At 59.0% G+C, this 16,849-nt stretch overlaps 1 protein-coding gene across 1 annotated transcript in view; it reads right to left on the minus strand.

The window, feature by feature from the left end:
- The window catches only part of Ano1 (anoctamin 1, calcium activated chloride channel), a 67,287-nt gene extending 55,288 nt beyond the window's left edge, over positions 1-11,999 (minus strand). The window contains exons 1-2 of the mRNA XM_013020870.1: positions 11,772-11,999; positions 7,680-8,012 (exon numbers count right to left, since the gene is read on the minus strand). Coding sequence (XP_012876324.1) covers positions 7,680-8,012; positions 11,772-11,999 — 561 coding nt within the window. The remainder of the gene's footprint in view (positions 1-7,679; positions 8,013-11,771) is intronic.
- Between the last annotated feature and the right edge of the window lie 4,850 nt (positions 12,000-16,849).

The following is a 16,849-nucleotide window of genomic DNA, read 5'->3' on the forward strand; positions in this document are numbered from 1 at the left end:
GGAGGAGGAAGAGGGGGAAGAAGAGGAAGGAGAGGAGGAGGAAGAAAGAAGATGGGGGAGAAAGAGGAGGGGAAATGGAGGGAAAAGAGGAAGAAAAAAGAGGAAGGGGGGAAGAGAGGAAGGGGGAGGGGGAGGAGATGGATGGGGAAGGGGAAGGGGGAGGAGAGGGAGGGGAAGGGGGCAAAGAAGGGGAGAAAGAGAGAAGAGGAGGAGGGAGGAAGAAGGGGGGGATGAGATGCTCCAGGTCCATCCCAGGCGGGACCGGAGAGCCTCCCCATGGAGCTAGACCCTGGGGATGGCTTTAGTGACCTTCAAGGGAGCAGCTTGGTCCTGGGGCCTCACGGAGCAGGGTCCGGTGGGAGGCCTGGGGAGCTGGACGGGAGCTGGACGGGCACGCTGAGGGAGCGTGTCCACACGCTAGTGTCTCCTGCTCCCACGGCCGGTTCCCCCGTGTGCTCGGGGCGGAGGGAAGGGGAAGAGACGAGAGGAAGAGGAAGAGACGGAGAGGGAAGAGGAAGAGACGGAGAGGAAGAGGAAGAAACGGAGAGGGAAGAGGGAGAGACGGAGAGGGAAGAGGAAGAGATGGAGAGGAAGAGGAAGAGACGGAGAGGAAGAGGAAAAGACGGAGAGGGAAGAGGAAGAGACAGAGAGGGAAGAGGAAGAGACGGGGAGGAAGAGGAAGAGACGGAGAGGAAGAGGAAGAGACGGAGAGGGAAGAGGAAGAGACGGAGAGGAAGAGGAAGAGACGGAGAGGAAGAGGAAGAGACGGAGAGGAAGAGGAAGAGACGGAGAGGAAGAGGAAGAAACGGGGAGGGAAGAGGAAGAGACGGAGAGGGAAGAGGAAGAGACAGAGAGGGAAGAGGAAGAGACGGGGAGGAAGAGGAAGAGACGGAGAGGAGGAGGAAGAGATGGAGAAGAGGAGAAAGGAGTGAGGAGGACAGGGAGCCCGAGCAGCGCCGTGCGGGGTGCAGGGCCTCAGCCGGGGACTGTGGCCCGGGGCGGCCCTTCATTGAGGCCCTGGGAGCCCCAGTGCTACCCAGAGATGACCAGAACCAGGCCACCAGGCACGGGGGCAGCCCAGGGACGAGGCAGAAAAGAAGCAAGAAGTTCCAGAGAGAGGAGAGACAGGACCGGGCCTCCCTCGCTGCAGCCCACAAGGCCATGAGATCAAACCCAACCAGCTCTGCCCTCCTCGTGTAAAGAAATAAACCTCCAGGCAGAGAGGTGGACAAAGGACAGGAAATGCTGAAAATCAGATACAGCCAGCCTGGGAAAGAACCAAACAGACTGTCTGGAGATTTTTTTTAAAAGGCCCCGTAGGATTAGCAAAGGCTTCCAGGGGAACACAGGGCCAACTGGCTGGACCTCAGCTTCCGGGGGGACACAGGACCTGTGGGAGGGGGCTGGAGGCTGGGAAGGAGTCCCGAGAGTGGGCGCTACTTTGGGGGCTCTGTCAGTTCCCCCAAAGTGCCACCAACTTCTGCCCCTCCGGCTGGACACTCAGGACGTCAACACAGCCTTGAGCAGACAGCACCCATCCCAAGTTCAAAATGAGAGCTTAAAAAGGCAGCCCAAAGTCGGCACGGGAAGCTCACACCTGTAGGCTAGCTACTCAAGAGGCCGAGATGAGGAGGATTGCGATTGGAAGCCGGCCGACAGACAAGGCGTGGCTCACGTGGTGGAGCCGTAGCTGAGCCAGCAAGCCAAGCGAGGGCCCCAGGAGAACAAAAAAGAAGCCCAGCATTCCCTTGAGTGCTCAGGGAACCCGTGAAGGCCGGACCCCTGCCCTGCCCTCCCCCTGGGCTAGCAAGACCACAGGAGCGGCTTGCTCCACGTGCTGCTCTTCCTGGTCCCAAATGGCCACCATTAGACCCCCCTGAGATCAGGGACCCACCACCCAGTGCCGGAGGCCCGGCCTCAACCCCTGCTCACCCCCACGGCCTCATAAATGGACCTTCCCAGCTCGACTCTTTAGCTGTGAGTTCTAATCCTGCCAGGCTGCCGCTGGTGCCCAGCCCACGGGGCCACGCCCACTGCTGTCCCCTCTGCCCACACACCAGACCCAGCATTGACTCCCCTACCCCTCCATCACCACTCACAGGAAGCACACTGCCCCTCCAACTTACAGATAGGGAAACTGAGGCCCGGAGAGACTTGCTCCTTGACCCAGGGAAGGGCAGCGTGAGATATGAACTCAGCCCCTCGGCTGAGAGGCTGTGCCCCCTCCCCCTGCCTTTGTGCCCCTAGCTCTGGCCTCGTGGCGGCAGTGGGCAGCACCAGGCCGCAGGCCCCGCTGGGCTCCCCATGCTGGGCCTTAATCCAGTCAGCCAGAATGAGGTCCAGGGCTGAGGCCAGCCAGGGTCCAGCCAGCCTGGCCACACAGCAGGGGGTTCTGCACAGTGACCCTGGGACATAAATAACGCCCAGCAGGCTTTGAGGCTGCACTTCAAAAATGCTAATGGGTTTTCTGTTGGCCATAAACTTCTCTGTTCTTTAAATGGGAGCCCTGTAAGCTGACCCCAGAGGGAGAGGAGAGGGGGGAAGAGAGTGGGAGATAAAGAGAGGGAAAGACAGACAGGAGGCGAGCAGACAGAAGAGGGGGAAATAGAGGAAAGGGCCAGAGAAGGGGATGGGGGAGGGAGGGAGGGAGATGGTGGAAGGGAGAGAGGGAGGGATAAAGACAGGGAGGACAGGAAGAGGGAAAGAGACAACGAGAGGGGTGAAAGGGAGAGAGAGGAAAGGTCAGAGAGACAAAAGGGAGACACAGAGGGGCTGGGGGAGGGAGGGATGGGAACAGCAGAGGAGAGGCAGAGACAAAGTGAGAGGGAATAGGGAGGGAGAGACAGGGGGTAAAGAGGGGGAGCCCATCCCCTTTCTCAGGACACCGGCTTCCCTGCTTCTCCCATCAGGCCCTGGGGCCTGGGTCCCCGCCACACTGGGTGGGGGCCGTGCTGCAGGTGGCCCTGTGAGGAGTGCCCAGCCCTTCCCCGCCCGCCAGGGCCTCTCTTGGGGTGTCTGTGGCCTCCCTCTGAGATAAACCTCTGGATTCTGGGTCTGGACACTCATCTGCAGGTTTTGTGGATTTGCGGAGTCCTTCTCTGGGGGCTCTGGCGTTTCCTTTTGCCTCAAAGGACAGCCTAGGCTCAGGGCAGACGCCCTATCGCCTACATCGGCACAGAGCCCCAGGCACCGGAGCATAGCCTGACTCCAAGGGAGGCTGGCGCCACCCCAAGAGCGGCCACCACCGTGAGCCGCGGCTCTCAGTACCAGTGCTGCACCTGGGCTCTGCCCCAGGACACACAGACTCCAGCAGAGCCTCAGGTGGGGGGGGGTCAGAACAGTGTCCCCCAAGCCAGCGGCTCCAGTCTGGTCCCCCAGGACCTGCGAGTGTGTCCCTACTTTGGAAACAAGGTCCTCCTGCTGTGGTCACATGCCAGGAACACGGTTGGGGGTTACCGGGGTCCTGGCCACGGCAACCCTCACAGAAGGAAGCTTGAAGTTTGCAGCAGAGGGAGCCGGGTGAAGATGGAGGCAGAGGCGGAGCAGTGGGGCCGCAAGCCAAGGGGCCTGAGCTCTGAGACGCTGGCAGAAGCAGAAGGACGTGGCCCAGCCACACCCTGACTCTGTGGTCTCACGGTCCAGCCTTGAAGCAAGGTTCCCTGCACTGGTGGGGGGGTGGTGCTCTGGCTCAGGGCACATTTGTGAACATTTGTGAACACTGTGCAAGCAGCCAGGCAGAGGTGTGGCTCAAGGAGCAGAGCGCTAGCCTTGAGCAAAAGAGCTAAGAGACAGCACCTAGGATCTGAGTTCAAGCCTCAGTATCAGCATCAAAAAGTCCAAAACCAAACCCCACCCAAAATAAAGTGCACCAAAGCCCCAGATTTTGCTCCAACTCCGGTGATGCTGTGCAGCAGGGGCTCCGCCATAGCCCGAGCCCACCCCGGGACCAGGGCTTATCAGCAGAGCCGCTCTCCCCGAATCAAGCGGCCCCCTCTGCCACACACCCTGATCCTGGGCACACCTCTGCGTGCACACATGTCAGTGTGCGCACAGCCTTGTCTCGAGCCCTGCTTCCCCCGATCTGACAAGCAACAGGGAGCCGGTGGGCGAGGCAATGCGAGAGCTTCTGTGGCTGAACCCATGAACCAACTAAAAAGCAGAGACGTGGGGCCCCAGCGCCCCTCTCTATCTGTGTCCTTGGATCCCAGGCGCCCTCTCCCGCAGACGCTTTGCAGTCAGCCCCAGGATGGACAGGGCTCGCCCAGAAGTAGCTTGTGTGGAAGGTTAGCCGCTGCTCCCCAGGCAGGGGCCACTTCCCATCTTCCACAGCCAAAAGCTACAGACCAGCAGCCACACCAGCAGAGCCACACCTGTGATCCAGGACTGCTTTGACAGCCCCGCCCCACCCCATCCCTAATCCCTGACTACCCAGAAGCCAGAGCCTGCTCCCTGGGGAGACGATTTCGGTGCTATCTTCCAATGACTGCCAAGTAATAAATCTCCGCCTTTCACCACATCTTTTTGTTTAGCCATGAGGAAGCGAGTGGCCAGACCTAACTTGGAACTCCTGGACTTTGGGCCTGGGGTCTAAAAACCTGGTTTTACCACTCCTGACAGCCACTCTGGCAACCACACACCCTGAGGTGCATTTGGGAGGGAGCGCTCAGGCTTCCCTGGGGCCCTGTAAACCAAGACCCCAGCAGGGAGGTGATACAACTCAGGTGTGGACACTTAGAAAACTTGAACTGTCTTAACTACGTATCATAGCTTTTATTTTTAAAAGGGTTAGATCAATTGCTGAAAAACCTGATTTAGTTCTGGAGTCAAATTATGAATGACATTTTGGGGTCATTTATTGGAAAAATCTATGGGTGGTGTGTGTGTGTGTGTGTGTGTGCGCGTGCACGCACACAGGGGTTGAACTCAGGGCCTCATTCTCTTGCTTGGCTTTTTCACTCAAGGCTGGCACTCTACCACATGAGCCATAATTCCATAGTCAGCTTTCTGGTAGTTAATTATAGTCTTGTGGATTTGTCTGCCCAGGCTGGCTTTGAACCTTGATGCTCAGATTTCAGCCTCATAGAGTAGCTAGGAATATAGGTGTGAACCACTGGCATAGAGTTATTATTATTATTTTTGGTTGTTCCTGGGGCTTGAACTCTGGGCTTGGGCACTGTCCCTCAGCTCTTCAGCTCGAGCTAGCATTCTACCATTTGAGCCATAGCACCACTTCCGGTTTTCTGGTATATTGGAGCTAAGAGTCTCATGGACTTTCCTGCCCAGGCTGGCTTTGAACCTCGATTCTCAGATCTCAGCCTCCAGAGTAGTTAGGATTACAGGCATGAGCCACCAGCACCCAGCTTAGATTTTTTTTTTTTTTGCAAACGTAACTAATGTCATTTTTTTGCTTCTTATTTCAAAGGCATAAAGGGGTTTGGAAAAGATGTTCTGCTATACTGTAGAATTCAGCCAATGAGGATAAGCCTTGCTACAGAATGCCAGCCAATGAGGACGAGCCAACCAATGAGGACAAGCCTCACTATGGAATGCCAGCCAATGAGGACAAGCCTCGTACAGAATAACAGCCAATGAGGACAAGCCTTGTACGGAATACAGCCTCACTGGTGCCGGGCTCTGCAGAGGGCGCCTCACTGGGGTTACTGGAGAAAACCCAGTGATGTGAATGCCACTGTTATCTCCATTTCCCAGATGGGGAAACTGAGGCCTCCAGTGCAGAGCGGACAGGTCGAGTCCTGGGGTCTGGCCCGGGACAGTTTGATTGTCACCTATCCCAGTAGCTGCCAACCTGAACGTTTAAATGTGCCTCAGGAAAGACTATCAGGACTGGAGCGAGCCCGCAGGAGGGTAGGGTTCCCAGCCACACTGCCGGCGCCTCAGGCCTCCAGCCTCCTTCCTCCAGTGAGGAGCGGCCGGCTCAAATCAACTCCGCATAGTAGCCACATTGTTCAAGAAGCTGCAGGGCAGGAACTGCTTTGCTCAAAGTAAGACAGAAAACTGAGAAGAACAATATATGCTTGTCTCCGGGCAGCTGCCAGACTCAAGTCTGGGAAATCTGGCCGAGCACTAGTGTCTTGTGCCTACCTACTCAGGAGGCTGATTCACAGTTCAAAGCCATCCCAGGCAGGAAAGTCCCAGAGGCTACTTTGTTTGCTTATTGGTTGGTTGGTTGGTCGTGGGGCTTAAACTCATGGCCTGGGCTGGGCACTGCCAGTAAGCATTGTTTATTCAAGGCTAGCACTCTACCACTTTGAACCACATCTCCACTTGCGGTTTTTTTTTGGTGGTTAACTGGAGATAAGACTTTTCAGCCTGGCTGGCTTGGGATTGTAATCTTTAGCTCTCAGCCTCCTGAGTAGCTAGGATTACAGGTGTGAACAACTGGTACCTGGGCTCCAGGAGACTCTAACCTCCAATAAACCACCAAAAAACCAGAAGTGGAGGTGTAGCTCAAGTGGGAAGGGACAGAGCCCTTAGCTTGGGCCTAAGTTTACGCCCCAGTATTGGCATTAAAAAAAAAAGTCTGAGCAATCTGCAAATCTTTCTGGGGCCACAGACGTAAACCGCCGTGCCCAGCTAGTTTGTTGAGATTGGGTCTCTCTAATTGTTTGCCTGTGTTGACCTCTAACCCCCAATCCCAGCCATGTAAGGCCCCTGGCCTGCCTCCTAGCCATCCAAGCTTTTTAAAGCCCGCCAGGTCCCGTTGGAACGCCAGTGGGAAGTGAAGTTGGAGACCTCGCGGATGACCAGCCTCACGCAGAGCCGGCCCGAGAGACACTCTGCGCTTCACGCCATTCCGTGACACTGCCAGTGCCGATGGTTTGTATCCACTTGTTTACAATAGTCCATACTTAACTGGCTGTGGGGTGTGAGCACCCCAAAAGCATTCTTGTCACTGAGCCAGCAGCAGCTTCAATGACTTCAAAGACCTGGCGGCTCCCTGTGGGCGACCATTCCCCCAACGGTTCCGACTCCATCCCTTGGTGACTTTTTCTCCCATCCTATGTGCGAGCTCTGCGGATTCTCAACTAATCTGGACAGCAGCAGCTCTGCCGGCCAGGGCTCCCTCCCCCTTCCACTCCCTGGGAAGGAAGGGCACACAGCACACAGAGAGGCTAGGACACCAGCCTGGAAATGCACAGTAACCAGTATTTGAAGGTGGCTCCCAGTGAAGCCACCCTCCTGCCCGAGGGGCAAGTGGATGCGTGTTCTCGGCCGACACTTCTCTTAACAGGAAACCTCCCAAAGAGGTTACTCCTGTTTCAGAGCAGGGCCCTGGGGCCTAGGGATCTTCCTCCACTTACAAGAAGGGACTCAGTCATCTAGGAGCCCCGCCCCTTCCAGACATCTGCGTGCTCAGTCCCTCCAACCAGGGCCATCTTCCCAGGCCAGGCCCTGAGCAGAGGCAGGAAGCCGTGACCTGGAGGTCAGAGCCCCAGAGCTGGCTGGCCCTGGCCGCCCCGGGGGGGGGGGGGTGGGGGGGGGGGGGTGACCAGAGAAAGACTGGCTGGGGACTGCCCCCGAGCAGTTTGCCAGCGATCTGGACCCCACCTGGAAAACAAGAGTAGCTGCCGCCTGGCCCTTCTCTGAGATGGGAGGACGCTGGAGGAGCCCTCCCCCCCCCGCCCCCCAGGGAAGCGCTGGCGCTGGCCCGCACTCACATCCTCGTCCCTCTCCAGCTCCAGGCCCGCCTCCAGCAGGTTGCCCTCGTACTCCTCCCTGCGGAAGTGCTTGTCGTCTTCGTGGTGGTCCGTGGGGAGCTCAGGGGAGCCCCCATCCACTGGGCTCCCCTTGCCGGGCAGGGGCTGGTCCCGCCTGGCGCTGCGGGTCCCCGGGGTGGCGTCATGGTGCTGGACCCGCCTGGCCAGAGGCCTGCTGCCCGACGGCCGCTTGTGATGGTACACCAGGATGTAGTCCACCTTGCGCTTGCCGTCTCTGAAGTACAGGCCGTACTTGCACTTGGCGTCAGGGTTCACGGACAAGGAGTTCAGTAGCTAAGGTGACGGGAGAGGGAAACAGTCTCTGTGAAGGTGTTTGTGTGGGCCGTGAAGGGAGCATGTGCAGATGCAGCCGCCCACTCATCCACCCATCCCCCACCATCAGCCCACCCACCATCCATCCATCATGTATCATCCATCCAACCATCCATCCACCATCTGACCATCTATCCATCCATCCATCCATCCATCCCCCACCATCCAACCATCCATCCACCCACCCACCATCCGTCTATCATGTATCATCCATCCAACCATCCATCATCCACCCATCCATCCATCCACCATCTGACCATCCACCCATCCACCCATTCATCCATCCCCCCCACCATCCTACCCACCATCCACCCATCATGTATCATCCATCAACCATCCAACCATCCATCCATCCACCCACCCATCCACCCACCCATCCATCCATCCATCCATCCATCCACCATCCAATCATCCATCCATCCATCCCACTATCTACCTACCATCAATCCATCCATCCACCCACCCACCCACCATCTATCCATCATGTATCATCCATCCAACCATCCATCCACCATCTGACCATCCATCCAACCATCCATCCACCATCTGACCATCCATCCATCCATCCATCCACCATCTATCCATCCATCCATCCATCCATCCATCCACCCATCATGTATCATCCATCCATCCATCCATCCACCATCCACCCATCCATCCATCCACCATCTGACCATCCATCCATCCATCCATCCATCCATCCATCCACCCATCCATCATGTATCATCCATCCATCCACCCATCCATCATGTATCATCCATCCATCCATCCACCATCTGACCATCCACCCATCCATCCATTCATCCATACCCCCAACATCCATTCATCATGTATCATCCATCAACCATCCAACCATCCATCCATCCATCCACCTACTCATCCACCCACCCATCCATCCATCCACCATCCAATCATCCACCCACCCACCCACCATCTATCCATCATGAATCATCTACCCATCTATCCACCCATCATCCACAATCCATCCATCCACTCATCTACTCACTCAACAATCACAAAGGAGCACAGACTCACAGGCTCTGCGCCCATGGGTTCTGTGTCTATAGTTCTAACTGATCTATGGTAGAAAATATTCACTAAGAAACCTTGCTGCCAGGCACCGCTGGCTCATAACTATAATCCTCACTCTCGGGAGGCTGAGATCTGAAGTCTCTTTACCAGCCTTGCTTCCAATTAACCATCACCACCACTGCCATCACCACCACCACCAAAGCCAGAAGCAGCACTGTGGCTCAAGTGATAGAGTCCCAACTTTGAGCAAAACGGCTAAGGGACAGCACCCTGAGTTCAAGCCCCAGTACCAACACACACACACACACACACACACACACACACACACCAACACACACACAAGAAGAAAGGAGGAGGAGGAGGAGGAGGAGGAGGAGGAGGAGGCGGAGGCGGCGGCGGCGGCGGCGGTGGCGGTGGCTTGTATCTGAGCTGACTATGTACAAACCTCATCACTATACCCCAAGCACAGTGGAACTAGGGTGCCACAGCCCTTCTGCCTCACGGGGTGCTCTACCCGCCCCCCGCCGGGGCTGACAGTGGAAACATGTGGATGCTTATGGATGTCAGCAAACCCTACCCCTGCCCTTCGGGTTCCAAGAGGGGCGACTGTGCTGACCAGACGTGCCCCAGGCTGAGTGCTGTCCTGGGGGAAGACACCACAGGGGCTGGGCCTTTTGGAGCCCACATTCTAGAACACGCCTGACGATGCCAAGCGGCACCCTGCTCAGCGGCCTGGCCTGCCTCAGGAACGGCCCAGGCTGGGTTTCAGGGACCCCCCCCCACCCCCGGAAGGAAGGCTCCTTCCCACCGGCAGACCTCACCCAGCCTTCGACGCCTGGATCCAGCCAGAGGCCCGTCACCAAGCTGTGGGCCAGCTGTCCACGCAGGGGTGAAGATCTGCTGGCTCTGACCAGACCAGGGGGCAGGAGGCCTCAAGGCTGCTGGCTCCCCACGCTGGAGACCCTCGGAGTGACCCCGAGGAGCCCACCCAGGGCTGGGACTACGGGCAGGAAAGCCGCATGCTTCTCCAGCTGCCCCTCCTCTCTCACCTAGCTGGGGGCTGCTCCCCAGGCACTGACACCCCTCATCTGCCTGAAGGGAGCAGGGGCCCTCTAGCATCAACTCTCTGGGACAGGGGACTGACCTTGTCTGCCCTGCCTGTTTCCTTACTCATCTGAAGGAATCCAGGAACTACAAGAGGTAGAACTGTGGTAGCATGGTTGAATTACTTGAGGAGGCAGAGATATGGAGGATCATGCTTGGAGGCCAGTCAAAGCAAAACGTTCTCAAGAACCCCTCTCAACCAATAGCTGGGCAGAGGCATACTCCTGTCTCCTCAGTGGCAAGGGCATGCTGAGACTGGGAGAATCTCAGTTCAAGAACAGCCCAGGCAAATAAGTTCCCAGACCCCAACTCAAAAGAAAGAGCTGGGAGTGGTGGTTCATTCCCGTCATCCCAGCTACAGTGGGACACAGAAAGAGGAAGACCACTGTCCGGACTGGCCTAGAGCAATAAGTGTTGGGGACGTGATTCAAGTGGTAGAGTACTTGCCTAGCAAGTACAAAGCCCTGAGTTCAAAACTCAGCCCCATCAAAGAAGGAAGGAAGGAAGGAAGGAAGGAAGGAAGGAAGGAAAGGAGTAAGGAAGGAAGGAAGGAAGGAAGAAAGGAAGGAAGGAAGGAAGGAAGGGAGTCTTTACTCATAGAAGCACAATGTACTACGGTTGTAGCTGAGGCCAAACTTGGATTCCTAGAACTCCTGAAGAACTCTGCTGGTTTTTGGCCCAGGCCAGTCGGCAATAAGGGAAGATGGATGGAGCTGTGCTGGACATAGCCTAGAAGCAGCCCGATGGCCAGCTGGGCCCGGATCTGGCTTCGGCCCCACCTGACCAATCTGCTGTTCCTCCCAGGGTCCTGCAACTGCACAGATACTACCCACCCCCACTCAGCCCTGAGAGTGAAGGCTGCGGCAGGACCCCAAATCCTTGTGGCCAGCTGAGAGCCGCCCATCCCTCTCTGCTCAGTGGTCAGCCTTCTCCTCCTCCGGGAAGCCTTCCCTGACTGTGCCCCGGACAGTCCCTGAAGCTTGTGTGTAGAATCAAGCCTGCCTTGGGCACTTTCCCAGTGCACACAGCCCTGCCTGGGTCAGGACCAGCCTGCTGGGCTCTGCTCCTCTCCACTCCTTCCAGGTCATGCCTGCCCCTCGCTCCCACCTGACCATCCACATCCCCCACCGCTCTAGAAGGGTCCACGAGTCCCTTACAGAACTCAGACTCCGCCAGCCCCTCGTCCAAGGATGGCCCAGACCTGGCCTTGGCCCCCTGCCCCACATCTGCAGCCGCTTGTGAGGTGAAGGCAAGAGGCCTGTAAATTCGAGGCCAGCCTGGCAGAGTTAGGTAGACCCTGTCTCAAGAACAAAAGAAAAACGAAAGGCTGGGGGTGGGGCTGAGTGGCAGAGCTCTTGCTTAGTAATGGCAGAGGCTAGGAAAGCAGCAGGCAGGCTCCCCTCGCAGGGCTGGGGTGGAGGAAGCGGGCGGGCGATGGGCTGATGGGGGGGGGCGGAGGCCTCCCTCTATATACAGCAGGGAGGGGGCACTGCTCTGCTCCTGTGGGCGGGACAGGGGAGACAGGAGAGAAGGGACTCGGGACAGTGCCCGGTGGCCGGCCTGAACTCCTACTTTCCTGCTCACGGTGTGGTCACTCGCCCAGCCCCCCGTGTCCACAGCCCCGGGATGTTCCGTCCTGGAGCCGCTCTGCCTGCAGCTGGGCAGGGCCTGCGTGGTGAGCGAGGCTGGCGGGGGCAGGAAGTGTTCTATCAACATGCCTTCAAGGGCCTGGACACAGCGCAGATGTGGTCCGGGCTGCTCCGTGATCTCCCTGTGAATCTTCGGGTCCTGACAGGCCAGGACCACGGCCATGTGCACAGCCAGCCCTGGTGGGGCCCCGGCAGCACAGGGCAGAGCCGGCTCCTGAGCACAGTACTCAACGGAGCGTTCATGGGAGACCCCGGCACTCAGGTCCCACCTTTGTGCCCGCAGAGAGTAACAAGCAAGAAGACCTTTTCATGGGGGCCCTCAGCCAGGCCTCAGGTTTGCTCCCCACACTCACAGTACTCAGAACAGCAAACTGGGACTCTGTGTGTGTGTGTGTGTGTGTGTGTGTGTGTGTGTGTGTGTGCGCGTGTGTGTGTTTGTCTTTTGTAGTTCATTGGCGACAAGAATCTCACAGCCTTTCTCACCTGGACTGGCTTCAAACAGTGATCCTCCGATCTCAGCCTCCTGAGCGTGGGTGACAGGGGTGAGCCATGGCTCCCAGCTCTACTCAACCTCTCGAGCCCCACCTGCAGCCCTTTCTTTGTGCATTTTGTCTTCCAGACAGAATCACCAGCTCCCCCAGCCTCAGCCTTCGGATTAGCGGGGATTACAGCTGTGTGGCGCTGTGCCCGGCTGGACTGGCGCGCTTTCTCGCTATGGGAAGCTGCCCAGTGAGTGGCCCCTGTCCCCCAGCTCCTGGCTGATGCCAGCCCCGCTCTGCATTAGGTGCCGGAGGCTCCTGGGCCACAGGGGGGCAGGTGAGGGCCCGCTGGAGGGAGGGCCTGGGGCGGCGGCGGCGGGACACAGGCTTGGGGCAGTAGGCCCACTGCCAACCGGCACTTGGTTCTGGTGCAGCTCCAAGGCGTGGGGGCACTCGGGTCCCTGGGAGGCGGGACCTCCTGCCAGGAGGATTAGCCGGGCTGGGCAGGGGCAGATCCAAAAAACGTGGCAGGGCCCAGCGCCCGGGCATTCTGCTGCCCCGTCTCCCACCCCAGGCCCAAGGGCGGACACTGCTCTCGCTGGGCACCCCAGAAGGTCGGAGAAGTGCAGAGTCACGGTGAGCTGGCGGCTCACCCCGCACCGTGGGGCAGGAGAGCCAGGCCCCAGGCAGACCTGGCGTGGGAGTGGGCCGCGCCCGACAGGCCTGGAGGGCGGAGGGGGCGGCCAGCCTGGGCATGCAGCCTTGGGGGGCGCCAAGGGTACACCTGTAGGCCACCGGCATGCTGGGCGCCCCAGATGCTCTGCAGCCCTGCTCAGTCCTGACAATGGGGAGCTGCCATCCCCACGAGGCCCGGAAGGGGTGTTCCCACCTTCTCCTGGGTCTCTTCCTCTTCTTCCTCACCCCCACCCAGATCTGTGCACACTGCCAATGTGCCATCGTGCCTGTCTCTGCCTGGTGACTAAACCTGCACCGTGGCCCACGCCTGTCCTCCTGGCTACTCAGGAGGCTGAGATCTGAGGACTGAGGTTCAAAGCCAGCGCCCCAGGAAAGGGTGTGAGATTCTTATCTCCGATTAACCACCAAAAAAACCCAAAACAAAACAGGAGCCACAGGTTAGAGCAAAAAAAAGCTAAGTTAAGGCTCTAGTACTGGCACAAAAATAAACCACAGAAAATAAAGCTGGTTTTCAGGGCTGCCTCCAACAACTGTGCCCGCCGGGGTCCTGCGCGCAGACAGCTCTGAATTGTCCACTGCCTGCAAGTGCTTAACTCATCCAAACCCAGAGACCCGGAGGTGAGCACCCACTGCCCCGCCATGTTCTCCTCCGCAGGCCTCCGCTGGACAGGACAATGACTGCTGTTTAACAAGATGGACAAGCAGCACTTAGAAAAAGGGAATTATTCAGAGCGACCCCTTCCTGACAGAGAGCTGGGAAATCCCTCAAGGGGGCCGCGGGGCTCTACAGGAAAGGTTTTGGAGCTCAGGGGCCGCCAGCCTTTGGGAAGGTGTGAGGGAGGGAGAGGCAGCCAGAGCCCTGCGCAAGGTGGACACCACCCTTGCCTGCATTCAGAGACCCACTGGGCCTGACCCTGGCTGCGCCACGCTGGGTTCAGCGCGACCACTCTGTGCCACCAGATCCCTAACTCCCGATCCCTAATCAGTACAGAATACTACAGCCCTCAGAGGGCCGCTGCAAGGTTCACTGCGTTTGACACAGAAAGAATGGGGTGGAGGGGAGGCCGACAGGGAAAAACGATCTCCTGGTTAGCGTGGACCCCAGGGAAAGACGGCTCAGCGCAAAACCCAGATTTTGACCTTAAAAAGGAGTAGGACCAGCAGGGGGCAGCACGCAGCCCAGCCCCAAGCAAGGGTCCCTCCCCAGTCCTGTCCTCTGAGGCAGGGGAGGCGGTTTTGTCTGTTTAGGTCTTGGCTAAGCACTGGGGTATACTGCCCTCCGAGCAGAAAGTGTGGGATCCCTTCCCTACACTCATGGGGCTGCAGGCGGCCGTGGGGAGAGCAGAGTGGGGAGGGAGGGTCCACTGCAAGGCGGGGTGGCGGGAGACCCTCTGGGCCCGTCTGGGGCGGGGAAGGGGCACATGGTAGGTCACAGGCAGTGACGTGAGTCGGACTTCACGCTTCATCCCCCAATGCAAGGCCGGGGAAAGGTCTGCAAGGCCCGGGAAAGGTCTGCAAGGCCCGGGAAAGGTCTGCAAGGCCAGGAAAGGTCTGCAATGCCCGCTGCCCTCTTGCTTCTGCCTTAAGGAAGGTAGATGGCTCCCACCTGTAATCCTAGCTGCTCAGGAGGCGGACACCTAGTGACCACATTTCAAAGCCAGCTGGGCAGAAAAACCCATGAGACTCTTAAATCCAATTGACTAAATGCCAGAAGTGGGGCCGTGGCTTAAGCAGCAGAGCACCGACCTTTAGAGAAGCAGCTAAGGGCAGTGCCCAGGCTGTGAGTTCAAGCCCCAGGACCAGCCTAAAAAAGGGAAGCAGCCGCCTGACCACTTTGGGGCGGCTGTGGGGGGGGGGCGAGGCGGGGCAGGAAGCTGTTGCTAGCTTCTTAAGGACACAGGCACACAGGCAAGCGTGATAGGAGCGTGGGTCTGAAGCTGAGGACTGCTCCTGGCCATCAACCCAAGGCTGGGGCCCAGTCAGGCCAGGAACTTAAACAGCTGCCTCCCCCCCCCCCCCCCCTCCCCCCTCCAGCCTCTGCTTCCTCATCTGCAGGACAAGGAGGAAAATCACCCCCCCCCCCGATTTAGAGAATACAGGATGCTTGTGTGGTAAAACGTGATGGTGGGGCTGACCCTTGGGTGAGGGGCACCCGTGGGGAGCTCCTGGAGGAAGCGTCCACAGGGGAATCAGTGGAGGGGTGCCCCAAGGGCACCTGGGGAAATGTCACAAGCAGGAGCTCCCTGAAGCCCCGTCTGTGCATAACGTGGTGCCGGGAAGCACACCTGCCTCCATTCACCTAGCCTTGGGCTGCGATCCTCCTGTCTCCACCTCCACAGAAGCTGGGGTCCCAGCCCTGCGCTGCCCGGTCCTGCCCCGTTATTTTTATTTGTATTATTATCATCATCATCATGTCATGTCTGTACAGAGGCTCATAAATGATTCCCCCTTGAACTCCGGCTGGCGGGGCGGGGCTTCCTCTGTGGCTGAGGTGTGTACATTCGGGGTGCATGTCTGGTGATGGGCTGGGAACTTTCTGGAGTGCAGCCCGGGCCCTCTGGCTTTCACGTGTACAGGGCTGCCCGGGCTGGTGACTCAGGGCAATGACTGAGCAGACTGAGTTCCGCTGGGGATGCCCTGGGAGCGTCCCTGCCATCCATCCCGCCCGCCCTATGCTAAGTCCAGGGCCCAGAGCGCTCGCTCGCAGACCTCGCCTTCCTGCAGACAGGCTCGGTTTGCAGCCCACCCGGCTCAGCCTGGTGTGAAGCGCATCACTGGCCACACCTGGGCTCTGCTGGAGGTTTCTGGTCTGTCAAGCTCCCTCACCTGGCTTGGGGGGCGGGGGGAAGCTGCTAAAAAAGCCAGGGCCCAGGGCCTTCTTTCCCTTGTTTCTAATTTCCCACCCAAGTGCCTCCCACACTGAACGGGATGGGTCTCTAGCCTTTGGCCACCTCTGTCACCTGGAGTCTCCAGGGCCTCCTTCCTCCCCCAGAGCAGCCCTTCTTGTCGGCCTCTGCTGTCACCCCCAGCCGAGGAGTGGGTGGCCTGGGGGCGGGCCACCTGCCCTCTGGACCTCAATTTCCTGGTCTGTTAGAACAGCACCTACCAAAGTTGTGAGCTAAAGCTGGGACAGTGCTGGCCCTGCGCTGGGCTGGGGAATTGTCCTTTGTCACGCGAGCATTCCATCACCTGTCCTCAAGCTCCCCAGGGAGGGGGTGGAGCCCTCCTTCCCGGCCTCTCTCTGTGGGGGTGCCCAGGGACCCGCCTGCTGCCCAGCTCGCTTCAGATGTCACCCCAGCCTCCTGAGGCAGACGCCCGTCCATCCTGGCCACACCTGCTTCTGATGGGGGGCCCCTAGCTCAGTGAGACCCCAGGTCCTCACCTGCCCGCCCCCCCCAGAGCTCCGAGGTGTGCCCAAGGCCCGAGCCCGCAGGTCCTCCACCCTGTCCCCGCCACCCCTGGTCCTGGGGCCCTCCCCATCCCACGGACTCTCCAGCTTTTCAGCTCCAGGCCGGGGGAGGGGTCTGAAGGGGGCGGGGGGGGGACAGAGGGACGCAGCGAGGGCAGAGATTCTAAATGAATCTAGTGGGGTCCCCGCCCCCACCGGGCCTGTCCCCTCCCTACAAGCGTCGGGACCTGCGCCTAACTCTTCCCGCGCCCTGGGACTGAGGACCTGTCAGATCTGGGGTGGGGGGGAGCGTGGACGGGGGAGCGAGGACCTCGGGGTGCGGGGGGGGGTCTCCCGACCAGGCCCGCGTCCAGCCCGGGGAAGATCCCAGCCCGGGATCTCTGGGCCCTGCGCGCGCTCGGCGCCCCGCGGTCCGAGGGCGGCGCCCCG

Source organism: Dipodomys ordii, unplaced genomic scaffold (genome assembly GCF_000151885.1).
Source record: "Dipodomys ordii isolate 6190 unplaced genomic scaffold, Dord_2.0 Scaffold54, whole genome shotgun sequence".
In the NCBI taxonomy this organism is placed as follows: domain Eukaryota; kingdom Metazoa; phylum Chordata; class Mammalia; order Rodentia; family Heteromyidae; genus Dipodomys; species Dipodomys ordii.